Source organism: Gossypium hirsutum, chromosome D07 (genome assembly GCF_007990345.1).
Source record: "Gossypium hirsutum isolate 1008001.06 chromosome D07, Gossypium_hirsutum_v2.1, whole genome shotgun sequence".
Taxonomy (NCBI): Eukaryota; Viridiplantae; Streptophyta; class Magnoliopsida; order Malvales; family Malvaceae; genus Gossypium; species Gossypium hirsutum.
This window is the reverse complement of record NC_053443.1, coordinates 2,190,623-2,208,239: the sequence shown is the minus strand read 5'-3', so window position 1 is coordinate 2,208,239 and position 17,617 is coordinate 2,190,623. Positions and strand designations below refer to the sequence as shown.

The window sequence follows — 17,617 nt, the reverse complement described above, 5'->3', positions numbered from 1 at the left end:
TAATATCATACCAACCTTTTAATATGGTATTTGAAAACGTATTTTTATTATATTTGAATTGCTAAATAAGTTAATATATTCTAATTATATTTAACAATTCAAATAACAAATTAATTACAATAATTAAAATTACATTGTTTAAGATTTAATTAAAACTTTAAATGCGTAAAATCATTTATAAAACATGTCACACTAGTCAATTAAGAAATTAAAATTTAAAAATATATAAATATTGGTTATTGTTTACCAATACTAGCCAAAATATGATATGTTATAATGATAACCTTAATGTTGGATTAGAATTTGTAATGCTTAATTCAACAAGAGCCTTTAAATTTTGATCTGTTATTTAAAACTGTTAAAAAAAAGTTTCAGCCACTCCACTAACCATTCAATCGACGACATAATTAATTTAACCATCAATTTGATTCTAAAAATATTATCGAGCAGCTAAGTATATATACCTAAATACACTCTCACCTTAGTTATGGCACTCTTTGCTGCTTAAGCTACTGCAACTCTGGTACCTATTTTTTTTTTTTTTTACAATTCTTCATATTAACAGTACTGGAGAAAATAGAGAAGAATTGAGTACCGAAAAGGTGGTGGAAGGCATCGTAGACGAAGGAAGCGTATTGGTCGTCTTTCTCCGCCGCTCTCATTATTTCGGGTTGAGCTGCAAGAGGGAATCGCCGTGGCTCCATGGTCGAATTCTGAGCAGTGAATGACAAAGTAAGGGAAAAAAAATTCACCGTTGCCGGGGACCAAACCCAAATCAGGGTGACATGGCGGAAATACTTACCACTATACTACAACAACAGCTTGGTGTCCTAATTGCTACAAAAGTATAATGTAAGAAACTTCGGTGTTTCTAATGAATTAAGCAAGGCTCAATATTAACACACCGAGGCCTAAAGAAAACCTATGTCCATCAGACCTTAATCACTTAACTAAGTTGTCATCTAGGAACCAAGTTATCTGACCTAACAAGTAGCTATCAAGATCCAATAATCTTACCGAAAAATACCCTGAGCAATTGAAGTCGCGAGGTCAACAGAGCAAGTCGAACAAACTAGTGCAGCACAACCAATGACGATACATCAAGTAGTCTAAAGGCTAGGTATGAATACTTAGGAACACTCTCATAAGGTATGAATACATCAAGCAGTCTAAGTACCCAAAGATGGAATTTTTTTATTAATCTTTAGGAAATTATAAATTAGTATAATAGTTAAATTGTATTTTTTTCTCTTTCCCAAAAATTTGTAAAAATTTATTCATTTTTGGTCTCTCTAAAACAATTTTTTGATTTTTCCCTCGAGTCTCTCATCCTAGCTATGACACTATTTGCTACCTTGCCTTTGAATCTCATCTATTCACCTTTTACAAAGCATTTCTCGAAGTATAAACTCCAACGCTTCAAAATTTACGTGCATCTTGCAAAGGAATGTATAGCCTCCGAATCCGATCCATCGTCTTTCGCCAATCATTTCCGAGCTCAAGCAGCCATAAAAAATCATACCCTTACTGTTTTTCTTCTTTTTTTCAAGTTTGAATGTTCATCATGGGGTTGGGGTCCAATCTCATAACACACAAGTCAAAACAATGCTTTCAATTCCATCACTTCGCTACAAGGTTAGGTAGCATTGTATTATGGTCAAAATATATGCACTCAATTTTCTTGTTTCTAGACCAACTATGTCTTTTCGGATTACCATATAATTGATTGTAATTTGCGGGTCAGTCAAACTTAATTATTGAAGGGTTTTAGCTAGCTCCAGCTATACGGCAATTACAGTAAGTTATATTTACATATCATGCAAAAAATTTCCATTCAGATGCATCAATAGAACTATAGATATTAGTTATGGCTTTTGGTGTTTTTCATATTATTGTGGTGTATATTGATGTTTAGACTTTGCATTAAGACTTTAACTCATCTAAAAATATTCTAAGACATGTTTGTGTTGGACATGGATATGTTTAATTTTTTAAAGTTTTTCTTATATTTAATAGATTCTTAGAGAGTTATATTTTAGGTTAATATACTATAAAAAGAGTCTTTAAACTACCATAGGCAGATCTTCATGAGGGCCAAGGCCTCCCAAAATTTTGAAAAATTGTTGTTAGGCATTTTTAAATTTTATGAAAATTTTAATTAGGTCCTCCAAAGTTTTGTAAATTATCATTAAACCTCTTAAAATTTTTAAAAATTTTAACTAGGCCTTTCAAAATTTTTAGAAATTCTTATTAAGCCCCTCAATTTTTTGAAAAAAATAATTAAACCCTTCAGGGTTTTTTTTTTGAAAATTCTTATTAAACCCTCTAAAAGTTTTAATTAAAAAAAATTTTAATTAGCCCCCAAAAGGTAACACCAAGATTCGTCACTGTAAACCGTTACACTTTACTTAAACAAGCCCTTAAACTATGTTTGTAGTTAAATAAATCTCTAACATCCTATGATTTTTATCTATAAAAGCACTTGATATTAATATTAAAGTAAAAAAATTATTTTTGAATTATTAAAATCAAAGACTTTAATAGATAAAAATTATTGATTAGAAGCTTATTTAATTACAAAAATAATATAAGGGGTTTGTGTAAATAAAGTGATGTACTTTAAGGGCCTTTTTTAATATATTAACTTATATTTTACTTATCAATGTTGAAAAATGTATTGGATATAGATATCGAACAGGATTTTTAGAAAAAGAATGAAGAACATGAACAATTTAGTGTATGATTTGAAGTTAGAATGAGTTTGGTTCTCTTCGGTTTTGAATTGTTGATGATAATTTGATTTGATTTTCGATTTTTTTATATTAATTTTGAGTTTTGGGTTTTTGGATTTATTTTGACAAAATGGAATTTTATTTTATGACATTTGGACATTATTTGGTGAAGTTTCAGAGTTTTTTTTTGTGAGATAAATCTTAAAACTATACATGAATTTTGATTAAATTTACAATGTTATACATGAACTATGATTTGTGCAAATTTATACATGAAATTTTGATTTGATTCAATTTTCAAAAATTGCTAAGACAATTATTAATATATCATCATTTTACATTTATGTATTGCGTATACAAATAAGTATATTTATTATATGAAAAGAAAGTGGTGTATTTATTTAAATGTGTATAACTGAATCACAATAAAAATTCCATATGTATAATTGCATCCAATCAATGTTCATGTATCAAATTACAATTGTATATATGCAATTTGATTCATCAACACTGATTTGGTGCATTTATACATATTTAAATAAATACATCCATTTATTTTTAAATTGGATAAATATAATTATTTGTATATGCAACATATAAACGTAAAACTATATTACATCGATAATGGTTTGGTAGTTTATCAAAATTTCATGTATAAAATTAAATTTATCTAGTTATGTATGAATATTGCTTGTGTGCGTTCCAGTTAGGAAGAAAAAGAAAGGGACCATCCCAAATTTAAAGTTATAAGTTTAAAGTTTGTCGTTTGTGTTCAGACCGAAATTTCAAATTTCAAAAAATGTAAGGTCTAATTAATTATCTAATTGAAGAACATGGGCTAACTCTACAACTTTAGGCATAGTACATGATTAATAACAAAAGTAACCAAATATATTTAATTACTACCATTTAGTTAGGACTGAAATTTCAAAATCTAAAAAAATGACAATGACTAAAATTAAACAAACTAAAATATAGAGATTAAATCCATAACTTATGCAAAGTAGAGGGACTTATAGCAGAATTTGACCAATTCTAAAAGTAGGCCGTCACCCCATTCAACCCCTAATGATTGTACGGCGGCGTCTCTCGCATTGATTCATTGGGACAATGACTAAAGTCAAAGTTTTCGGTTTTGTCTATGGTTGCTGTCGGCATATTTTTTGAGACCCTTTTTGTACATGTTGGATAAAATTATATTCTTTGAGAAAGCTGTATGGTAGCACTCAAACATCACTACAGTTAGTGACCTCTAACTTTTATAAATTTTTATTTTGGTCACTAAAAAATATTATATTTTAAACACAGTCAGAAATATTATCATTTTAGTTATCTATTTAGTGTACACTTATTTTAGTCACCCACCTTTAAAAAGATAAAATAATTTTTTTCTAGTAGGAAAAAAATTAAAATTAATTCTTGAAAAAAATAAAAGATTTTTTAAATATATCATATTCAAATTGTTCATGTGATACACACAAACATATTTAAAATTGGTTTCACATATTTTAAATAAGTTCTATGCCAGATTTGAGCAAGTTAATGATTGGGTCGATGGAAAGACATGATTAATATGATACTCATACTTTAAGAATTAAATTAAAATGTTTTAAAGTATACAGACTAATTTAGAATCTAGATCATAGTTTGAGGACATTTGGTACAATAAACCCATCTTTATCTTATTATCATATTTTCTTATCTATCTTAAATCATGTTTTTTTTTCCTCCGTCAATAGAAATATATTAACAATAGAAAGATGTAGAAATATATTTTGATTATCAATCTAATTATTTCTAATATTATATAATAATAATTTTTATTATAATCACTCAAATGTATTATTTACCAATCTAATATCTATGAATATTATTATAGTGTACCAACTTCTTGCGTGAGCATTAACGACATGTAAGAAAACAATTATTATCTTCAAATTGACATATATCCACCTTCGATTATTTTTTGTAATAAAAACAATTAGATGATACCATCCCAAGGTTCTGTCTAGGATTCTCATAATTAATTATTTTAGAGAAAACTAACTTAAAAAATCGTCAATATAAAAAACATTATCTTCAAAACAAACATTGTTATGGTATTTTCTTACTCGAAACCCGAATATAATCTCAAACTACCAATCCACAATCCGAGTAGATTGGAGGAATTTGAGCCCCACAAAATAGAGACACTAGGGGCTCGTGGGGAAAGCTCGCATAATGAGCTCGTGAGTGAGGCTCGCATGTTTCTGGGTGTTCGCAGGCAGAAGATGCAAAATCAAGTGGGTAGTTCAATACACACGTGTTAAGTTTAGAACAATGTACATGTTGGCACGCATGGAGCCTATCGAAGACGTCATTTCAATTAACAATAGCCGTATCTTATAAATTTAAAATTTATCGTTTGTGGCATGCATGGAGCCTACCTAAAACGTCATTTCAATGAACAGTAACCGTATCTTATAAATACCCGATTCCCCTCACCGAGAGAACACACAGCTAAACGCTCAACAAACATGAATTTTCACAAACTATTATTAAGTATATTGTAAGTAAAAATTAAAAAATTATATAAGTATAATTAAAATGATGTTTTTATTGTTATTGTTTAATATATTATAAAGAGATATGAGAATATCTTAAGTTTACTCGTGAGGTTATTTTATACGAAAAATAATAATAATCCTTTTATTCATTATTTATAGTATTTAAAAAATAATAAGGGTTAATATACCATTTATTATCTATTTGGTTTCAATGTTTAATTTGGTATCTAAATTTAGCATCAATATTCAGTTTGGTACCCAAACCAAACAACATCATATGACCCAATAAATATTTGACATGTGCGCTCTAGTAAAAAAATACGTATTTAATCGTGACAAAAGAAAAACTTAAGTACCAAATTGAACATTAAAGTCAAACTTAGGCAGGGATGGATCCAATATTTTACACTAAGGGGGCAAAATTACTTCTAAATCTGAATGACCTTTTTACTAACGTAAACAATTGTCAATTCTTCTCGGATACTTTTTTTTCTTATCAAACAAATCAATTTAATGTTTTTTAAAAAGCATGAACGATTTAACTGTAAAAAAATTAAAAGAAAAAAATTGCACTATATAAAATTAAAAAATTCTTTCCAATATGCAAAAAAGAACAACTAATACTATACTAAAAATTTTATAAATATCGTTATAATAAAAAAACATAATTTATGCAAAAATATTTACCGAGAGGTCTTTTGTGTAAGGAGCCGAGAGGAAGATAATTTGTATTTTTTTTACTCTGTGCTTTCAATCTCGGCATCAAACTCCTTTCTTTTTCTCTCTCCAGTGTCGGCACCTTACAAGAGGAAGATAATTATTTAACAAGACATACAAATCAAACTACAAGAAAGACACTAGCCTAATATGTATGGGTATGGGTCAAATCAATTAATTATAAAATTGGGCTTTAAAGTGCATATTAGGTCTCTAAGTTTAGTCTTTCAAGGCCCGTCATAAATTAAAATTTGATTATTATTATTAAGTTTATATAATTAAAAGTTAAAAAATATTTTATTAATATAAAGTGTAACTTTATGGCTTAAGGGGCGAATATTTTACAATGTGAACATCAAATCTAAAAGACATGATAATTTATATATGAAATTCAAAAAATTGAGATCCATACTTGCATGAAACAACGAAAAATTCAGATATCAAATTAAATAGTAAAGTGAGAATTATAATATTAACCTGCACAAAAGCATGCAAAATAATTGAAGGGAAAAAGGAGGTTGATAAATTTATAATTTACTCCTTTTATACGTTTAAGCGAGGTGCATGCATGGGTAAATCTAACAATCTCCTCACCAAAAAGTAGGGGCTGAATTATAGGTAGCAGTTACTGTTGTGATCTATCATTGACATATATCCCCACGGTTTGTAGGTTGATATTAATAAAATAAATAACGTGATGTAATTGGCTGTCACATCATCAACATCTTCAAAAATATTTTTAAATCTGGAGTGTTTTAAGGATTCCCATCTAACGGTCAAATTCCATCCACCAACACATGTCTTCTACCTAACTTGACATTTTGGGGTCACATGTCACAACTGTGTGTTTTCTTGGTATAAATTTGAAAATTAGACAAGATTTATAAACACTATATAGTTAATAAGAGATTAAAATATTATTTTAGTTTTTCATCATTGTCCTTGTTAGGTCATGGGGAAGCACTTGTGAACTTCCTACTCACAAAATTTCAATATCATTTAACTTTTCTAAAAGTTAAAATCTAAAATCACTTCAACTATATAAATGAGGTAATAAGATCAACCCTCAATTATTTTCCCATTTTAGGCAACGTACGTGAATGTTTACATCATTTATTAATTTCGTATCCACAAAATTTAAAATCTGAATTTACTCAAACTATATATATATATATATGAGGTAATAAGAGTTGATAAGTCATAAAAGTAACATATTTTTAATCTCATTCTTGATGCGTTTTTGGATGATTTATCATGTAAATTAGTGAATTTGATGCTCCTAATCCTTTAAATCTATGTTTCTATACTTAGGTGAGCATAGGGAAGTGAAAGGAGCGAAAAACGGGCCAAAATCGGACAAAAAGAGTTGTTTTCAAGATCCACATGGCCTGGGCATTTCCACACGGGCTGGCCACACGCCTACGCGCCAGCCCGTGTCGATTTCGCACCCTGTTTCTCTTTTACGCGAAAAAACTCATTTTTTAGGGTTTATGAGCATTCTAAAGTTTATAAATACATATTAGAAGAGGATATAAGGGGGCACATAGAGAAGAACAAAGAAAAAACTCGAAGAAAGCCACTGGATTCAACTCAGAAGCGGATCTCTCTCAAGATTGAATTGAAGATCTCCATTCAATTTCCTTAGAAGTTTTATTGGGTTTCTTTATGTCTTGTTGTTATCCTAACTTTGAGATGGTTTTATTCCAAATTGTGAACCAAATTCTCTAGATACCTATAGGGAAGATGAAACCTATGATGAATCTTATTATTTGATTTCTGAGTTATATGATAAATACTTGATTCTTGTTCTCAATTATGTATGTTTATTTCATGTTTTAGTATTTTCAGGATATTAATTCATGCTTAATGTGCTTAATTAGTGGAGCAAAAGTCCCTGTTTAAGAGTAGATCTAGCATAATTGAGTGGAGTTGCATGCAATCCTAGAAATAGGACAACATAAATCTACCGAATAAGAGTCAAATCTAATAGGGAAATCTATAGATCGAGTTAATGAGACAATAGGGGCTTTAATTAGAAAGAGATTTCAATTAATCAACCTAGAGTCAGTTGTTCTTACTCTCGAAAGAGATATTAACATAATTTAGGGATTTCTACGGATCAAGGAGCAAGCGAATAAATCATTTAATTCAGATTCATAATAATAAATGGAGTATAGGTGGATTCTTTCCTGGGTATTGTCTCTCTCATTGGTACATTCGATTATTTTCCTATTTTATTATCTGTTACGTTCTTAGTTAAATTAGTTTAGTATTTTAGAATAAAAACAATCACTTCAATTTATAGGCTAAATAATAGAAAAATCGAAGAAGAAATGAACAAATTATATATGGTTCTTAACTCCTTCAACTTAAATGGTGGCGCCAAAATATAAAAACTGGAGCATATTCATGAATAAAATTGTGTAGGTGAAATGAAGTTGCCTTATTAGCATTCCGTCGAATTCACTGTAAATGCAGAAACTCCTTTTTCAACCAAGTTTCAAAGCTAAAAAAAATTAAAATTAAAAAAGTTGAAAGAGGATAAAAACTGAAGAGATAATTAAGCCATTTTAAAATATAAAATGACCCGGAATTCATAGCCACTAATATTCTCGTACGAACAAATCAATGATGCATGCTTGAGAATTGAGATTGTTTTTGCATTAGACATTTTTTCACATGCAATTTTCTTTTGGTCCCCTACCTTATTAGGAGGCAAATTTTCCAAGTAACTACAGCCTACACTGTTTTGGTTGCATGTGTTATTTTTTGGGTTAATTCCATGACAAGTCCTTTAATTACAGATCAAATTTTAAATCCATCTTTAAACTTTAAAATAGTTTAATCAAAGATCAAACGAAGGAATGAGGTTAAAAACAAGAATGGTAGCATTAACCAGACACGTGGATGAGTTATTTATTTTTCAACACCCAAAATTACAGTAATTTTGTCATAACATGCATCCTTCCAACAAGCAAAAAGAAGCATTTTTTTTCTAATCTTAAGGAAAAAAGATATACGGTGAAATGATTGCCTTTATTTTTCACTGTAGCAGTACTGATATTCGTATCATGGCCATTCATCAGTGTCAAGCAAAAAGGCCAATGATTCCAAATCAGTGGCACCATTGTCATCAAGACAATGACATGTAGACCAATCCTTAAGCATTGCCTCACCCAACGGAAAGTGCTGCTGCATAGGATTCTCCTCAAATTCTCCACCATCGTGTGATTTCAACAGTTCATTGATCTCGAAGCTCAACAAATTTGAGCCGCCATCACTGTACAATGACTCGAGCATTTGAATTCCATTGTGAGCTTCAATTGTTGAAATACCACCACCCATTTCTTCATTATTATTTGTACAGTGATGTTGACCATGTTGATGAGTTGCAGGTGGTTGTAATGGGACCATCACCTTGCTGCTACACCTAATAGCTTTAGTTCGAATCACTTCGATTTTAGTTGAACTTTTCGAGGGTTCATTGAGCCTAGACTCGGTTGGTATCGTTTTAGCATCAATGGATGCTTGAGCTTTAGCTCTCTTACCTAAAGTAGTGTTCCAGTAGTTCTTGATTTCATTGTCTGTTCGCCCGGGTAGCCTTCCAGCTATTAAAGACCATCTGCGAGTTCATACCCTTTAAACAAGGTCTCGAGTTTACTAAGCTGAAAGGAGAGAGAGAGAGAGAGAGAGAGAGAGAGAGAGAGAGAGAGAGAGAGAGAGAGATTACATACCTGTTGCCAAGAAGATTATGGAGTCTTATAATGAGTTCTTCTTCATCATGAGAGATGTTGCCTCTTTTAATATCTGGTCTAAGATAATTCAGCCATCTAAGTCTGCAACTTTTGCCACATCTCTTCAAACCTGCATTTTGGGGGATATAAACCATCAAAAGGCATGAAATGAAAAGCATAATTACAATAATTTCACTTTGGGGTTTTATATATATATACCAGCTCTCTTGGGGAGGTTTCTCCATTTGCCTTCACCATGAACATGAATATATGATGCAAGTATTTTATCTTCTAAAGCAGTCCAAGCTCCTTTGTTGAGTCCTTCCTTGGAGCAACATGGACTCCTTCCCATATTTCTCCTACTCTCTCTCTCTCTCTCTCTCTCTCTCTCTCTCTCTGTCTCCCTCTATTTATAAACCCATAAAAATGGAAGATGACCCCATGCATCAACTTAAAAAGACTTCAAGTTGCAAAGCAAATTATTAATACATGTGTGTGTGTGTATATATATATACATGGTTAGGCTTCAAAAATTGGAAATACTAAAATCTATATATGAAGAAATAATGTGTATGTTAATTTGTAGTCTCAATCAAAAAGAAATGTATGGTAATAAAATATTGTGTAGCAAGTTGACATGAATAATGCTTTAGAAAAAGCCTATAATTTAGGGGTTATGATGTATGTGGAGCAGTGTGTATGGCAAGTGGCAAAAGAAGGTAACACATGCTCTATTATGTGTGTGTTGGTGTGTTTTTAAAATTTGGTTTAAGAAAAAAAAAAGTGTAGAATGTGAAGTCTCATATACAATTTTGTCAGTTTCTGTTTTCGGCAGCCTAGTATTTGTCACTGTAGTGGGCATTTTACATTCAATTTCCATTGCAGAACCTTGTTCTACCTTTGTTTTCTTGCCCGAGAAAGTGGAAGGAATTTTCCCATTCAACATGAAGGAAAAGAAAAAAAAGAAGAAGAGTTTTTACCTTATGTTTGCTTCTTTGCTTCAAACAGGGTTATTTGTAGGGGTAAATTGCATCTAAGGCCATTAAACTGTTAGTAAATTATGTTTTGGTCGATCAACTTCAAAAACTTATAAAATAGTCATTGAATTATTCAAAAAAATTTATTTAAGTTACTTGATTGTTAAAATCTCTACTATATGGCCTTCTCTATATGCATTGCCTGTACTAATCGAAAGCTCTCGTTCCTCTTCTCTTCCACTGTTCAATTTTTTTTTCATGAAACAACTTTGAATGTCACGAATATGCAACAAAAATCCAAATAGCTTTCTTCTTCGATTTTCGACACTAACTATCAGATCGACTTGGATCTAAAGTATATTCTTCTACTCGTTGATGAATACTGACTTACTGTATTAATTGTCGAATCATTGTTGGAGCTCTCACTTAACAATCCAGTGACTTAAAAACTTTCGAATAGTTCAGTGACTTAAATTAAAACTTTCGAATGATTTAGTGACCATTTTATAATTTTTTAAAGTTGAGTATGATTAAAACATAAACTTACTAATAGTTCAGTGACATCATGTGTAATTACCTTTTTTTCTATTTATTTAGATAGGCTAATTTTCATTATACAAAAAACAAACCTTAAATTTTAATTGGTTTTCAAAGATGCCCTTAAATTTTGATTGGAGCCCGAATAAGCTCTTATCTTGTTCTTGTTCTTTACATAAAAATTGTGGATGTCCTACTACATCTCATTACATGTTTAAAATCATTTGTGATATAAAAATTCTAGCCATTGTTTGGCACTCTAATTTTTTTTTTTTAAAAAGTCATTTTAATTTTTCTCCTCTTATTAATGTGGCATGCACGTGTATTGCAATGTAAGCAATTCATTTTTTAAAAATTTTAAAAATTCAAAAAAAAAATCAAAAACTTATTTTTAAAAAAGTAAAAAATATTAAAATTATATTTTTTTAAATATTTTTAAAAATTAATTAATTACTAACGTGACATACACATGAATTGTCACATGGATGCCATACCAACAAAATTAACAAACAGTAACTTTTCTATCCATTTTGGGATAATTTGACAAACAATGCGAAGGCCAAATAAATTGTTATGTCAAAATTTTAATATCATTGTTCGACTTTTAAGTTCATTTTTTTATGCAATACAACGATCTTAATTTTTTTCATTAAATCAAAACTATAATTATATTAAATTAAATCTATATTATATTGAAGCATAATTATTGACCTTGACTTCTCATCTAAATAAATTAATTTTATAATAAGATTTTAAGTTTCATCAATATTAAAATATAACAATTTTGAATTTATGTGTGTGGTTGAACTGCATGTTGTCCCCAACAATTTTGAACTGATAGGAAAATTTTAAAAGTATCAAAATTAATGTTTTCGTTAAATGGGTAATGAAAGTTAACAAACAAATCACCAAAATGTAACAAACCAATAATGATGGCGACTATTATATTACTTAACATAATTTTAATTAAAGTTGTGTGTGGTTGAGAGGTTTGGTTGCCCTAAGAAATTAGGGAAGGTTAGAACCTCGAACTAATGGCGAGATCGATTTGACATGTACAATTAAGACTCAAATAATTTGTAAGTAAGTTTTTGTTCTTTACCTATTAATTACAACATTACATAATTATAGAGTCATTCTACTATAGTACCACGATTGAACTCTCCCTTATTATATATCATAATGAAAGTCACTTATTAAGTGCTCGTCCAATGATCTTGTTATAAATGTGTTTAACCTCATAGGATATTCTTAATCTCTTTACGATAAATCTTTTCTCCCAATATAATTTTATCTTCCTTCATAAAAAGTCAATTACTAATAAATAGTAATTAAATCAATTATCTCTAAGACAAATTATCTGTGGCCACAATACTTTTCATCCATGCCCCCACAGGAAATTATCAACAGCTTTAGTAGCTATCATTCCCTTAAACGCCTTGGGCTTTATGACTTTAATCTAGTGCTTTGGCATGGCTTCGAGTACACGTCCCCCGCCCCCCCCCACAGTTGCTTTGGATGTTGTGAGGTCTCCTTAAGTTCCTCGAGTTCCTTCATTAAGGCTTGCTGCCATAGCCTGTATCGTATCAGTCTGTTAGGCAAGTATGCCTATGGTCTCCAAAAAGGCCCTTTGAACCTCCCCCTTAAGCCCCTCTCCTGTTGACTTGAATACCTTGACACGCCCCTCAATGACTTCTATGTTGGTAACGAGTTAAACAAATTCAACTCAACCTTTACCATATGGGTCTCAATAGTCACTAATAGGTTTCTAGAGCTCTCCCTTGGTTATTACATGGGCTTCGTCCTCTTGGTGTCTTACCTTCGATTGGGACATCATCGCATTAGCATCATTGAGCAAAGTAGTTGTCATATGCTTGTACTTTTGATGAGTAATTGTGTGGCCTTGAACAAGTTATCACATGATTTTTATTTTTTATATAATTATATTATATTTTTTTATAATTTTAATAATTTTAGTTTTTTTTAACTTATTGTTAAGAAAAATTCTAAAAGTATCCAAATATTAATTTAGCTATAGTTCAAGGCTTAATTAGTTACTAGCCCTTTGAGTTAATGTGCCATGTCATCATTTCGCTAAAGGATAATGAAAGTTAACAAATAAGTAACCAAAATGTAATAACCCAATAGTATTAGTGGTTATTATGCAACTTTTGAAACTTAGGTTATCAAAACGTGATTTTAATAAAAGTTTAGTGGTCATTAATGTAATTTACCCCAATAAAAAAAATTGAGAGCATAAATGTTAGTAAAAACGTTCTTCTCATCTTTAGACAAAGATAGCTTAAAATATGACAAAAAGAAAGAATCTTATTTGAATTTTCAATTAATGTGATTGAAACATGTAGGAGAAGTTAATATTTAAAGAAATAAGTCTCATGTTTATAATAGATAAAAATAGAAAAGTTATATTGGAAAAAGCTTTTAAATTTTTTATAAATACAAATGCAAATGATAGGGGAAATTTCAAAATTATTAGAAAGCTAATTTAATTTAGTTAATGTACAAGTGTATACAAATACATATAATAAAACATATTTTTCACTAAAATGTATTTAATGTTGTTTTTCAGGATGTAGATTGGCCATCTCTTTTTGGGATTGTTTGTTGGAAGATATGGAAACAGAGGAATTTGTGTGTTCCAAGATTCTCCCTTCAACATAAGTAGTGTGATCCTCTCTTCTTGGTGGTGCACGAGTTCTATTAAGCAAGGGTGGGTCAAATCAGGGGAAAGCAATATTAATCGAACTAGGAATCAAAGATAGACTCCACCGCCCACTAGTTTCTTTAAATTGAATATAGATGGTGCTCAAAATCTGAAATTGGGTCTTGCTTGGTCGGCAACAGTGGCCCGTAATGAGTATGGAGGATGGATGTGGGGAATAGAAAGAAACATTGGGAGATGTAGTGTGTTACAAGTTGAGTTCTGGGCTATTTATGATGGACTCCAATTAGCATTGTAACGCCCAAAAATTTTAATTTTGGGTATTGTGAATGTGTGACACAAATATTTGTTAGCTGTAGTGGTTATGTGTTCTACGAGTGTTTGGGAGGTCCTAAGTTCAAGCTAAGACTTGAGAAAATTTTGGTGTTTTTATGATTAAGCCCTATCTTTGGTCAGTAGGCTTTTAAGAAAAGTTGGCAAATAATTAATAGAATGGGTCTGCTAGTCTGGTGGATAAGTGGAGTGTTGGTGTGAGGGAGGTTTGAATCTTTGGGACGACAAAGGTTGTATTTTTGCTCCTAGTTTCGGCAAAAGTTGTGCTGAACTGGGTTTCTAATTGGTGGATGTGTAGTGGGAAGTGAGGGATCGATTTTAGGAGTGAATTAGGAAATTATGGGGGAGAATATCCAAAATCTGATCACTTTTTTCTTTTTCGGAAAAAAATAGTTTCTCTCTATCTTTCTGACGTTTTGTCTCCCCCATCTCTACCAAAGTTTTTTCTTCTTTGCTTCTTACTCGATTATCTTTTCTTTTCTTTCCTCTACTGTCGAAATTTCCTTATTTCCCCTAAACCATTCTTTCCTCTTGATTTCGTAACGTTAAGCAGCACTTGTGCAAATTTAGTAAATTGTTGGGTATCATTTTAAGATATTATTTTGTGTTCAATAGTCTAATTCTGGGGTGTTAGCAGCAACATTTTGCGGAGATTAAGGCTCTTCTCGTGATTTTCGTAAACATACCGATTTGAAGTTTTGCGTTAAGTGTTCATCATTTTATGGTTAAGTATTTTGGTTTCGGGATTTTGATTAATCACGAGGTAAGACTGATTATGATGTTACTTGTTCAATTATAGGCTTTGGGGTGCTTGGGGACTGTTTTAGCATCAAACAAAACCAGATGTGTACCCAAAACACAAAAATAAGGGATTCAGCGAAAAGCCGAAATTGCTTGCTGTTTGGACAGCAGCAGTAGGCTAACTTTGAAAAATCACCATAAATTGTGAAAATTGAATTGGAGGATGAAAAAAAATGAGATTAAATATATTTGAGTCTAGTTTCTCATAGAATAAACAAAGTAAGTAAAATAATTTCATATTATGAGATATTTGAATTTTAGTTAGATAGGGTCAGAATGATTTTGGAATCCTCTGTCTTGACTTTGGAAAATTATTAAAAATTTTATAAAAGTAATTATGGGTTAGAATTTATATGTTTAAAATCCTAACTGAGTCTACTTTTATGAGAAACAAACGAGAACATCATCTAAATTCTGTACGAGAAGATAATTAAGTTTAGTACAGAAAGGTCGAAACTATCAGACAACAGAATAAGGAAAATTTTAAGGAATAAACTGTACTTATTGGCTAAACCAAAGATTCTGAAAATTTTATGATAAGAAGATATATGAGTCTAGTTTCAAGGAAAATTTACGGATCTTAATTCAGAATTCTGTAGCTTAAGATACAAATAATTTAGTAATAATGACTCAAGTAGACAACTTTGAAGGATTATATAAGTAAATAGTAGAAACACATATGAATAATTAGCACGGGTTACATTAAAATAGATCACAAGGTCAAGGCCAATTTCGGCCATGTGGGCTAACACGGGCGAACATCATGGGCTTGTAGGCCAATTTTAACTGTTTTATTGCTAAGGTTGCACGGGTCGCCCAAGTCAACTATGGACCTATTGTAGGGTCGGTAAGCTTACCTAGACCCCTAATTAATTGAAATGATTGTATGACTGATATGATTAAGTCTAATGATGTCCCACTGATTTGATACTGTATGCCCTATTTACATGCATGATGTTATATTATAGCATGTCATATATGTATATTGCATTGAATTGGGTTGGGGGATTGTAATGTTCGGAGGAAGCGTACTGAAAGGTCTCGAGCCTAATTTACTGGCATCTGAGCTGTAAACTACTGTCTAGTGCCGCATTCGGTACTACTTGAAGTGTAGGGATGGGTGGGTTGATTATATCGCCACATGGTGTGTAGGGTTGGACGGAGATGGTGTGTAGAGGTTGGATGGGTAGGATTTTTGTGAATGCATATCTGTTATTGCTACTGATACTGTGATGGGCTAAAGCCCTACTTCATGACTGTTTTTGTACTGAGATGGGCTAAGGCCCAAACTGGACTGATACTGATACTGAAAAGGGCTTAAGCCCAGACTATGATTATCTGTTTACTGTCTGTACATTTATATGGGGATTACACACTAAGTTTACGTAAACTCACCCCTTCTGTTTAATCTGTACAGGTAATCTCCAAATATAGACGGATCAGTGCGGCAAAGGACTCAATGGTGGCCACACGACTTCTTTTACACTATTTATTACCTATTTATGATTGTACTTTTATTTGAGAGTATTTTGCTATAATTATGGTCTTTACGAATTTTGGTTTAAAATTTGGATTTTATACGGTTTTATGATTTAAATCTACTAGTGTTAGGTAAAGCTCGGGTTTTCAACTGAAATTAATGTTTTATAAAAAATACCATGAATAAGCAAACTGTTTAAAAGCTTCCGCAATAAAAATAAAAAAAATTGAAATTGAATAACGATTTGTAAATGAATAATGTTTTGGAAACGAACGGCATGATTTGAAATTAACATAAGAAAATGAAAAAAAATGGTTAAAAAGAAAAGGGGATTTAGCGATGACATATTTTTTTGAAAAGTACTACCATGTGACATCGTCAGATTTGGCCATAACGTCTAGGTCGGGTTTGGGGTGTCACAAGCATGGGAAGCTAAATGGGTAAATATTATTATTAAGTCTGATTGTGCTCTAGCTATTAAAGGTGTTCATGGTGATGGTAGAGGACATTCTAACATAGATTTGATTCTACGAATTCAATAACTATGCAGTCATGAGTGGAGAGTGCTTTTTAAGCAAATTCCTAGAGAGGTGAACTCTGGTGCGAACACTCTAGCTGATCTGATGAAAGGTTTTCCAATTGGCGCAAGAGTTTTTCATGTAGCCCCTCCTTTGGTTGATGGTAAGGTACAGATGGACAGATGCCCTCTGCTATCCAATTCTGATTCTACTATTAGCTCGTAATTAATACTTTTATATCTTGTTACAAAAAAAACATATTTTTTACTAATAAGGATTTGGCTTTATGAGAAAAAAAACTACTTTTTTAGTATTAACGATTTGTACTAGTGAATAGAATGGGGTTCATCCATTCACAATCTAAAAAAAATAAATCTACCATATCCTTCTATTATGTGTGAAATTTATGGTTTCAGTTTACGCAAATCCAATCTTATTTAAGACTTTGAAAATTTTGAGTTCTTACACTACATTTGAAATGAGGGGAAGTGAGGGAAAAGTATTACAATAAAGGAAAGGAAAGGATTAATATTTTCTTTATTAATAAACTATGATTTTT

The 17,617-nt window shown here is 31.1% G+C and overlaps 1 protein-coding gene across 1 annotated transcript; it reads right to left on the bottom strand.

Moving 5' to 3' along the window:
- Positions 1–8,881: 8,881 nt before the first annotated feature.
- LOC107941297 (myb-related protein 308-like) lies at positions 8,882–10,193 on the bottom strand. Its single transcript, NM_001327448.1, is given in 3 exon segments — positions 8,882–9,617; positions 9,730–9,859; positions 9,949–10,193. Coding segments are annotated over 3 exon segments (816 nt in total). The 5' UTR covers positions 10,082–10,193; the 3' UTR covers positions 8,882–9,064.
- Between the last annotated feature and the right edge of the window lie 7,424 nt (positions 10,194–17,617).